Source organism: Myotis davidii, unplaced genomic scaffold (assembly GCF_000327345.1).
Source record: "Myotis davidii unplaced genomic scaffold, ASM32734v1 scaffold64, whole genome shotgun sequence".
In the NCBI taxonomy this organism is placed as follows: domain Eukaryota; kingdom Metazoa; phylum Chordata; class Mammalia; order Chiroptera; family Vespertilionidae; genus Myotis; species Myotis davidii.
The window spans coordinates 5,068,711-5,080,464 of NW_006296226.1; the positions used below are offsets into that span (position 1 = coordinate 5,068,711).

Sequence of the window (11,754 nt, forward strand, 5' to 3'; positions counted from 1 at the left end):
AGGGGATGACAGATGGCCACATACCTGTCATAGGCCATGGAGGTAAGAAGGAGACTATCAAGATCCCCCCAAAATAAGAAGAAGTACACCTGGGAAATGCATCCAGCATAGGAGATGGATTGATCCTGAGTATGCATATTCATGAGCATCTTTGGAGCTGTGACTGATGAAAAGGAGATGTCAGTGAAGGCCAAGTGGCTGAGGAAGAAGTACATGGGCGTGTGCAGGCGAGAGTCCAGCCTGATGAGCAGGATGATGAGCAGGTTGCCCAGCACCGTGGTCAGGTACATGCCCAGGAACAGGGCGAAGAACACGCCCTGCTGCCCTTGCGGGATGGGGAGCCCCAGGAGGAGGAACTCAGACACGCTGCTCTGATTATCCCCCCTCATGGTCTTCTTCTGTTTTGCTGTAGATGGAAAAAGAGATGGAGATGTGAAAGCATGTGAAACCTTAATGACTACAAGTAATAGAAACATGACAATTAGTGAGTACATGAATTTTAACCTGAATAACTCATAATTTTTGCCCACTAATGGGCTAATAATGGTCAGATATCAGGATCATATATGTCCACCTAGAAACCAAAGCAATCTCTTCTTGAAAAACCATGAACCATCAGAACGATAATCATGTCAGGTCAGGTTCAAATTTGAGGAGTCTAGGAATTCATGCCAGAAATCTGAGATTAGTAAATGAGGGGCAAGGCTAGGTCAGTAACCAGTTCTTAGAGTCACTACTAGAGGCCCTCCAAGGGGCCTGTTGTCCTTTCTTAACCTTCCCATGCCTCTCACACATGCTTTGGCTTTTTCTTGTATTTTTCTGTCTCCAGCAATATTTCATTAATTGTTCTGATACCATGCTTTATTTCCTTAGATTAGGTCAAGAATAGACAGCCCAGTGGGCTGTTCTGGGTCTTCCAGAAATCAGGATTTGAGGATTTGGTGGAAACATCACATATAACTCAAAGGCATTTAGAAGAAGCACCTATGTCGATAACATAATAAATCTAGCGAAATAATAATTACACAGCCATCAGACCTTCTTTTAAGATAATTCCTTCCCACTCCTCAAAATTTTCAGTCTAGCATCACTCTTTCTAAATGAATCATCATGGAATGTGGAGAAAAACATCTGTTCCTCTTCCAAAGTCCCACCTTATTCCCTCAGTTCTTACCAGATCACTCTTGTTCAAGTTCTCAGAACACCAGGAAATACTTCCCGCCCCCCCCCCAGTCATATCTTGGATCTGCCAAAGAATAAAGTTTGTAAGTGTCCACCTTTTTTACAGTTCCTATCCTGTGCTAGTGATTCATAACTGATATTTTTCTTGTCATATTCTAACACTTCGTACACTTTGCCAATACTATCATTTCTCTTTCTGACAGGTCAATAATTTTAGACTTGCCCATGTGATCACTCACAAAATAATAGTGAAAGAAAACAGCAAGATCTAAGTATTAAAAAGTAGAATCCACATATTTCCACAATGGGCTATCTGTATGATGGACATTTTGGTTGTTTCTCATATTCTTCTGTTTCTAACAATATTTCACTAATAACATTCTTCATATGCCATTTTCATATATATATATATATACACACACACACATATACATATATATCTGAAGGATAAAACTTAGAAATGGAATACGAAGATATGTATATTTACAATTTTGATAGATACTGTCTAATTATAAGAGGCTAAGGTGGTGAAGAAACCGTGTCTTATGTGTTCTTTACAATGAGTCCTGAAAAATAATAGCATGTCATGTGAAGATTATAAAAATGGTCATTCTAGTTAAGTGGAGAAGAGAGGGCTATGGTGTTTGAGGAACAGAAAATTCAGGAGCATATCAGCATGGGAACATTATGAGGTTGGAGATTTGTCTGGAAACCAGATTATGTAAGGTCTTTTCTGCCATAATGGAAAGTTTTTTTTCTATTCTCAGAGCAAGAGAACACTCATGAAAATGTTTAAGGAAAGGTATGAATGCAAACATTTAAATAGTATGCTGGCTCCTGGGCAGAGAACAGATGATAGCTAGGCAAGACTGTTAGCAGAAATAATAGAATGACATAGCAGTAGCTCAGGTACAAAAGTGATACCTGCTTACACCTGGATTATAGGAGAAGATGAAGATCATTACAGAATATGGATAAAATTGGAGTAAAAACCAGTAAGACTTAATTGGGGATGAATGATAAGCAAGAGGAAGTATGTTTTTCTATTCCTTGGAAAATTAGAGGATCAGTTTGAGATCAATTAGTCTACATGGAGCTGTCTGTTAAAATTTGGTCTGAAGTGCTTCTGGGACAGGCTAGAGACCAGTAACTTACATTGGACACACACAAACACACAAACACATGCAGTCACACTACTGAATAGTGAATTCCACCCCTACTCTGATATTGCCTTTTAGGTGATGAACACTTACACTTTCAGCTGCAGCATCAGAAAGTTCCACTATTTCTCTCTAGAAGACACACAATACAGTGAAGCAGGTAGAGTCCCTAAGGGTTTCAAAGATACATCACAACAGGTAGAAGAATTCTATCATATAAGATAGATATGTAGATACACACTTGTTTAACACTCTGAGCAATGGGTGTGGGTTCCAACTTAATAGATTATGGAGAAAACCCAGGTGGTGGTGGGTGGCCAACTCTACACCCCCGCCTCCAAATTAGAGACAAACTGGAATAATTGCTTTTTTGCCTTTAGTTCCCTTGAGGGGAAAACTGTTTGTTGATAGCAGGCACTTGGAGAGTTCATCCTTGGAGGCACAATGCTAATAACCACAACACAGCTACTAGGGATTTGGTGATTCCAAAAGGTTTTTGTCTTCTCCGTTGACATTAGGGAAAATGCTTTTCCGAGTTGATAACAAACGGAACTGGCAGTTGAGTGTGTTAGTGAATCTCTCTTGTTTCTGAACCCAGTGCTATTTCAAGAACACCAGAACCACGCTAATACTTTCACTTTCTGAACAAAAGGTTGAGGGGCATTATAGCCCACCATCACAATGGGACCCTGGGGAATGGACCATGGTGTCTATAAATCCTGGCCTCTTGCTGACATATGTAAATGTGCACACACACACACGCAGAGAAAGAGAGACAGAAACAGAGAGAGATGTGTACACATAAAAATTACACTGTAGAAATTTAGTGAAATCATAAGCATAAAAATCAGGCTATTCATTTCCTTTTAAGAGAAGGCAGACAGGCAGGATTTGAAGGAGCTCATCGGTAGATTCAAATGATGCTTTTAAATAATGGAAGTATAATATGCATACAGAAAAATTAGCATGCATTAAGTGCTGAGTGATGAATTCCAAAGAAATACATTCCTAAAATTATCAGCCAAATAGAGAAATAATCTTTCATCATGCCTCTCCCAGTAATTTCCTCCAGAGGTTAATCTCCTTGTATTTATCACCGCATATTACTCTTGTGTGCTTTTATTTTTACTCATAAAGGTGAAAAAATTAAACAGTCTACATTCTTCTTATATTTTATTATAATATATACTTTACATGCTCAGATATTACTGAGCTAGTCCATCCATTTGAACAAATACATATGAGTACACAAAGCATTGCCGTCATCCACAGTTTCTTTGAGCCCCTTCCCTTTGACATCCTCTAGGAGCCGCCAGTAATCTTTCCTTCTCTTTTTAAAAAAATTTCTTTATTGTTGAGAGTATTATATATGAATCCTTTCCCCCGCATTGACCTCTCCCCACTCATTCCCACCCCCTCAGCACATGCCCTCACCCCCCTACTGATTGTACCTATGGGTTATGCTTATGTGCATGCATACAAGTCCTTTGGTTGATCTCTCCCTCCTCTTCCCCGTACCCCATAGCAATAAGTGAAAACAGTTCTGGAGGTGGCTCCAGCTCTGGCACTGGAGCTGCTCTAGCTCTATAGCTGTGCTAGAGTGGGCGATGGAGCTAACTCTAGCTCTGAAACTGGCTCTAACTTAAAAGTTGTGCTAGTTCCAACTTGAATGGGTGGGTGAGCTGGTGGTACTGGATGTGACTCTTAAGTCTGGAGCTGGCTCTAGCTGTGGACTGACTCTAGATTTGGTGCTGGTGCTGAATCTGGCACGGTTGCTGGCTCTAGTTCTGGGACTGTTGATAGACTATATTTTACTAGGTGTACTGGTTAATAATGCGGATTTTTTTCACTAGATGGAGTTTCACATGTGTTGATATATATGCGATTTGATATGTATGCTGTTTTGTTTTATTGACACCAAGCTTCAAAACTTCATATGTCAAATTTTCTGAAGGTTTTAACATCATAGATATTTTTATGCTTAAAAATGTCGAATTTTGTGCCAAAAAAAGAGCATTTGCAGCAAGTTTTAATTCGTTACTTTATTTTGAAGAAAAGTGCTGCTGAATGTTATCGTATACTTCGGGAAGCTTATGATGTTCCTTCAGATTACCACTTGTTCTTATCCATGTCACATGCACTTCAAAACATACGAAGAAGTGGAAAATTGGGTCTCTGAATGGTTTGCCTCAAAACAAGAAAAGTTCTATTGGGACGGTATCCACAAATTACCTGAAAGATGGGGGAAATGTGTAGGTAGCGATGGACATTACTTTGAATGAAGCACTTTCGATGTTTCTCTTGAAATTATCATGTTTTCTTTGATTACAAAATCCGCCATTGTCAACCAGTACACCTAGTAAACTTGGCACTGAAAATGGAAGAGGAGAAAGGTTAACCAAGATGAATGGCTTTCCATTTGCCTTTGCAAAGACAGAAAAACATCATACTGCCTTTACGAGACCTCTCAGCCCAGACTCCGCCCCAGGAAGCCTTCTCACACTGCTATCTGCTGTCTGAGGCTACACGTTGTTCCTGGCCCAGCTCCAGACTCTGGCGGCTTTTCCAAGTGTGGCATAACCCACTCCCCTTGCCCCCTCGAATGCACACATTTATCAATCCCTCACTCTTCCTGTCCCTCAGGCTTTGCCTCAGTAGATTCTGGATACTCCAGCTGGGCCCCAAGAAGGTAGGTGTGGTGCTCCAGGTCCAATCTGGGCAGGCTGAGCTGCACATAAATCACCAAGGGCTTTATGTCAGTAAAGTGCAGAGGCTGACAGAAATGAGGTCCGGCATGGTGCCTAGGATGGAGGAGATGATGCTGAGTCAAAGGCCTGGCCTTTCACACATTTCTCCCACAACATCCCTGCAAGGGGCTGGGCTCCTGGGCCAGCTCCTGCCCATCCAGAGGCCAGCCTTCTACCCAGACCCCAAGTCTTGCTATCCTGGCAGTGGCTGACAGAGAGCCTCCATCACAGAGAACCCTTGGTAAAGGGTCTGACCACCCCTCGCCTTCTTCAGTAAGGCTGAGGCACTTCTCTGTTGGCATCCTGTGGCCTCCTCCCCACTGGAACATAAACTCTATGAGAACAGCGAGGGAGGGGTCTGCTGTACCTTGCTGGCACACTGTCTGTGCTCCATGACTGTCTTACAGGTGAAGGAATAGAGTCTGTTTCCTCCCCAGACTTCACAAGGCCTGCATGCACCTCAGCCTGCAGTTCATGGAACTGGGGTGGTTTGGGTCTGTTTCCAGCTCCAACGCCCCAAGCCTGATGCTCTGACCTTCCTACAACTTCCTTGAGCCGCCTGCTGTGTTTTGTAAAAGTCCCTATTTTTCTTAATTAGCCTAGCTAGAGGTTTATCAATTTTATCAAATAATCAACTTTTGGTTTCATTGATTTTTTCTATGGATTTCCTGTTTTCAGTTTTACTTATTTCTGCTCCAATATTTGTTATTTTTGTCTATTTTAAGTTTATATTATCTTTTTTTTCTCCAGTTATTTAAGGTAGAAGTCTATACTATCAGTCTTAGAGCTTTCTTATTTCATAATATATACATTTTTAATTCTATACATTTCCCTCGAAGCACTACTTTTGGTGCATCCCATAATTTTTCATAACTTGTGTTTTCATTTTAATTTAGTTTAAAATATTTTAAATTTGTCTTGTTCTTGTTTGACCCATGTGGTATTTAGATATGTGTTGTTTAATCTCCAAAAATTTTGAGATTTTTCCAGCTATGCTTCTGCTATTGATCTGTAGTTTAAAATTCACTGTAGTCTGAGACCATACTTTGTATTTCTATTTTTTTTTACATTGATGAAGATTTGTTTTTTAACTTCGAATGTGGGATATATTGGTGAATATTCCAAATGAGATTAAGAAAAATGTGTACTCTTGCTGTAGTTGGATGAAGTGTTTTAGAAATGTCAGTTAGGTCCAGGTGATTGATGGTGCTATTCAGGTCAACTATATCCTTGCTGGCTTTTTGCCTATTGGATCTGTCAGTGACTGATAGAGGGGGTGTTGAAATCTCCAACGTTAATAGTGGGTTTGTCTATTTCTCCTTGCCAGTCTATCAGTTTTTGACACTCTGTTGTTAGGTGCCTATGCGTTAATGGTTGTTATGTTTTCTTGGTGAATTGACTTCTCTATCATTATGTAATGAACTCTTTATCCATGATCATTTTCCTGTTCTGAAATCAGCTTTTTCTGACATTAAGATAGCTACTCCAACTTTCTTTTGATCAGTTTTTACATGGTATGTCTTTCTTTATCCCTTCACTATTGTATTGTGGTAAAATATGCACAATGTGAAATTTACCATTTGAATGATTTTTAAGCAAACATCATCACGATCCATCTCCACGACATTTTCATCATCCCATACTGAAACTTTGTACCCATTAAATAATAACTACCCATTCTCCACTCCCCAGCTCCTGGTAACCATTCTACTTTCTGTCTCTATGCACTTGCTTATTCTATGTATTTCTCTATGCACTTGCTTATTCTATGTATTTCATTACATAGGTATTTGCCTTTTGGGGTCTGGTTTATTAGCATAATATCTTCAAGGTTTATCCATGTTTTAGCATGTGTCACAAGTTTATTCCTTTAGAAGGATAAATAATATATTCCATTGTATATATACATATACCACATTTCAATTATTCACTCATCTGTCAATGAACACTAGGGTTGCTTCCACCTTTGACTATTATGAACATGAGTGTACAAATATCTGTTTAACTAACTGCTTTAAATTCTTTTGTGTGTCTACCCAGACATGGAATTGCTGGATAATACAAAATTCTACTTTTTATATTTTGGGGGAACCACAATAATATTTTCCATAGTGCCTGCACCATTTTATATTTCCATCAGCGGTGCACAAGAGTTACGATTTCTCCATATCCTTGCCATTTGTTATTTTCTGTTTTTAAAAAAATTATAGTAATCCTAATGGGTGTGAAGTGGTACCTCACTGTGATTTTGATTTGCATTTCCCCAATGATATTGAATATCTTCATAGGGGCTTATTGGCCATCTGTATATCTTCTTTGGATAAATGTCATTTAGGACCTTTGCCCAATTTTTAATTGGGTGTCTTTTTTTTTTTTTTTTTTTGCTATTGTTGTTGAATTTTAGTTCTTTCATATTCTGGATGTCAGTCCCTTGTCAGACATGTGATTTGTAAATATTTTCTTCAGTTTTCTGTGTCCACCCTATACTTTTAATTTATTTGTGCCTTTATATTTAAAGTGAGTTTCTTGTAAGCACATATAGTTGGGTCTTATCTTTTTATTCACTTTGCTAATGTTTACCTTTTAATTGATGGTTTTAGTCCATTCACATTTAAAGTGATTATTGATGTAGTTTGATTTTAGTACCTGCTATATTGTACCTGTTTTCTATTTGTTGCATTTGGTCTTTGTTTCTATCTTCCCCTCTTTTTCTGTGTCTCTGGTTTTAATTGAGCATTTTACATGATTATTTATTCTTTCTTTTCTTAGCATATCCATTATTCTTCTTAACATTTTTTCAAACTAACGTATCCTATAGTTTGAAACATATCTTTAAACTTAATCTAAGTTCACTTTGAAATAACAGGTAGTGTAGTTACTTTATGTAAGAGTACTCCCAATACTTCCCTCCCATCACTTAGAACATTGCTGTTAATTCATTTCTCTTATGTATAAGCCAATATTTCTCTTTACATTGTTTCTGTTATTACCTTTAATATAGGTTAGGGACATGAGAACTATATAAATTAACTAAGTCAAACAAAGCTAAGTCAGGGGTCTGCTACGTGCTGTCTGACATGGAACTGGACTGACTGGAGATGCAAGGAGACCTCAAAGAACTTCCAGATAAGGAAAATTCCTTCAAATGTTGATTAATAGCTTCTCACCCACACCTTATTGTTTACCCATACAATAAAGGCCACACAATATACCTTATAAAGGTTAAAGTTAATCCAAACTTTTTGCTATTCTCTATTTCCCCATACCAGCAATTTTCCATAGAAACCACAAACATATATAAGCTCAACCTCTAGAGATGGTTGGGATCTCTCTTCCTTCTCTCATGAGGAGAATCCACTATTCTCTATGGAGTGGCTTTTCCTACTTGTCTCTCTTCATCACATTGGGGGTAAGGATTTTAACATATAAATTTGGGGGGAACACAAATATTCAGTCTATTGCAGAAAACTTAATATAAGATCTACCTTCTTAGCATATTTCATATATACAACATAGCATTATTAAGTATAGACACTATTACAGCACAATTTTGAATTTAAGTGGTACCACTGAAATTGTTACCTTGTTCCTGATCTTAGGAGGAAAGTATTCAGTCTTTCACTGTTAAGTATGGTATTTTTTTTTTTTAGGTTTTTCATAGATATCCTTTACCAATTTAAAGAAGTTTTCTCTATTTCTAATTTCTGAGATTTTTAAATCAAGATTGGATGTTGAATTTTATCAAATACTTTTACTTTATATATTGATATCCCTTGTTACCTCTCATCTTTATCTTCTACCAATCCCCTCAGTACACTGCTCACTCTCTGTCAATTTAGCTTCCTTTCTGTTTTTATTTTTTTATTTTTTATTTTAACATGCCAACCACTCTCTCGTCTCAGACTCTGCAGTTTCTACTCCCCAGTCTGGAATATTCCTCCCCTCAGATAAAAACAATGACTTATTCCTCTGTTCTCATTAAGCTTTTTGCTCAAATCCTTTGTTCTAATGGAAGCCTACCTGGGCCACTAGACTACTTAAAATAACAGGGACATCTGCAACACTCCTTTACCGCTCACCCTGTTTGTGCTAATATCCACACTATGACACTCATTATCTTTTAACATAACATGCATTTTTCATTTTTATTTTTACTGACAATGTCTCTCCTCTTTAGTGTAAAAGCCTCAAAGGGAGAAATTTTGACTCATTTGTAAAGCATTGCCCAGTACATAGTACAAATTTGAAATACAAATTTATTTAATGGGTGTTATATCATGAATAAATGTTATAACATTTATTTTTGCTTCAACTAGAAATGGATTGTTTCAGTTTGAGCAGAAAGAAATAATCTTCATTTTCGCAAACTGGAAGGAAGAGGAATATAGACCACCCCACCAAGAAACATCCCATAGAGGGAAAAAGACTTAGAATCAGGAAACTTTTAAATAAAGTGATTGCCCTATGCATCTCTATTGGGTTCTTTCTGCCATGGGCACAATAAAACTAACTAGTAAGGTCAAAGCTCTACTTTTTAATTTTAGGTAGCTATAAGAAAACACTTTATTAATTAGCTACCTCATTAGCAAGAAAAGTACTTTGAACTTCCTAGAACTTTATAGTACTAGAGAAAAAAAATTAAGAAACTAAATTATTATTAATTTTTTATGCAACTATTTTATGATACCTCAATTTTTTTAAAGAAACTCAACTTTGTAGATATGAGAACTAACTCAAATAAGGGTCAAATGTACATTTTACTTTTTATTTAAAATGTACTGTCACATAACACATTTGATAGTTCCAATCTTCAACTTAGGAGTCAAGAATTTAAAGAGTGAAAAGGTGCCTTCTGCAATTATATCTTACATTTCTAATCCATGGAATATAGGGGACCAAACAAGGGAGACTATTAAAAGTGGGTACAGAGCAAGAAACAGGATGGTTACCTAACTGCACATTTTTCAAGGAGATTTCTCTGACAGGATCAGTGGATGAGATAATAACGAGTAGGGCACTGTCACTTAGAGAAAAGGATCTCCCTCTTGAAAAGTTTCCCCAGAGCCCCCTTCATGTCTCTGTTCCTTAGGCTATAGATGAAGGGGTTTAGCATGGGGGTCACCACTGTGTACATCACTCAGGCAATTATGTCTTTGTCATTGGAGTTGTTTGATGTTGGGAAAATGTATAGAACCATAATTGTCCCATAGAATAGAAACACCACAGAGAGGTAGGAGCCACAGGTGGACAAGGCTTTGCAGATCCCTTTGGTAGAGGGGACCCTCAGGATGGAGACCCCAATTTGAATGTAAGAGACCAGAATCCCAGTAAATTACAGGATACTGATCACTCCCCCAATAGCAAAGATAAAAATTTCATTGAGGGAGATGTCTGAGCATGTGAGCTTAAGCAGGGCAGCAAGGTCACAAAAGAAGTGAGGGCTAATGTTGTCAGCACAGGACAATTGAGCCAGAAGGATGATGTGGGACAGAGCACTGCCACAGGAGAGGAGCCAAGATCCAGCCAACAGAAATATGCACAGCTCCTCCCTCATGATGGTGGTGTAATGTAGAGGGTGACAGATGGCCACATACCTGTCATATGCCATCACTCCAAGGAAAAGGGTATCAATACAACCAAAAAGTATGAAAAAATACATCTGTGTTACACTTCCTGCCTAGGGGATTGATGCTGAGTCTGCATGTTCATGAGCACCTTAGGGACAGTGACAGAGGAGAGAGAAAGGTCAGAGAAGGCCAAGTGGCTGAGGAAGAAGTACATGGGCGTGTGCAGGCGAGAGTCCAGCCTGATGAGCAGGATGATGAGCAGGTTGCCCAGCACCGTGGTCAGGTACATGCCCAGGAACAGGGTGAAGAACACTCCCTGCTGTCCTGGTGGGATGGGGAGCCCCAGGAGGAGGAACTGGAACATGCTGCTTTGGTTCTCAGGCCTCATGCTGCCCTTCTTTCTGCTTAGATGGAAGGAATATTCGAAATGTCTGAGATGATAAATAGTGATAATGGCCAACACTGTTGGATTTCTATTTTCTATGGAGAAATTCCTCAGTATTTCTCACATGCTGTTACCCGAATCCTCATTCTCACATCGTAGGGAAATAAAGAGGGAGCCATCAAACCTAGAGTGGTCCACAAAATGCCCTTCAGTGTAAACCAGATGAAATTTATTTATTTATCTAACATGTTAGACACTGAACTATTTTCTGGAGAAAATAAGATAAATTTCCTTCCTTCCAGAGCTCACATTTTAAGGAGTCGCCTCTTCATGAACTGCTTCTGACTATCTGAAACTAGACTTCTAGTGGGTTCTGACTCCACCACTTTCTAGCTGGTTTCAACAGTTTATCTTTTAGCCTGATTTTTAATCTTTACCAAATAAGCATGATAATTCCTACCCATAGGGTTTGTAGAAGAATTAAATGATTCCATGAGAGTTATGATATTACTAGAGGCCTGGTGCACAAAAATTTGTGCACTCGGGGGGGAGGGGGGTCCCTCAGCCCGGCCTGTGCCCTCTCGCAGTCTGGGACCCCTTGGGAGATAACGACCTCCTGGCTTAGGCCTGCTCCCGGGTGGCAGAGGGCAGGCCCAATCCCTAGGTGCAGGCCCTGTTCGGGCTCAGAGCAGGGCTGATTGGGGAGTTGGGGC

At 39.0% G+C, this 11,754-nt stretch overlaps 1 protein-coding gene and 1 pseudogene across 1 annotated transcript; both read right to left on the minus strand.

Moving 5' to 3' along the window:
- Positions 1-8: 8 nt before the first annotated feature.
- LOC102772515 (olfactory receptor 50-like) lies at positions 9-389 on the minus strand (the record flags this gene model as incomplete). The annotated part of the gene is made up of 1 exon (XM_015568766.1): positions 9-389. A coding segment is annotated over exon 1 (381 nt), but the record flags the coding sequence as incomplete, so codon positions are not given.
- Positions 390-10,109: 9,720 nt separating this feature from the next.
- On the minus strand, positions 10,110-11,044 carry LOC107181382 (annotated as a pseudogene).
- Positions 11,045-11,754: the final 710 nt, after the last annotated feature.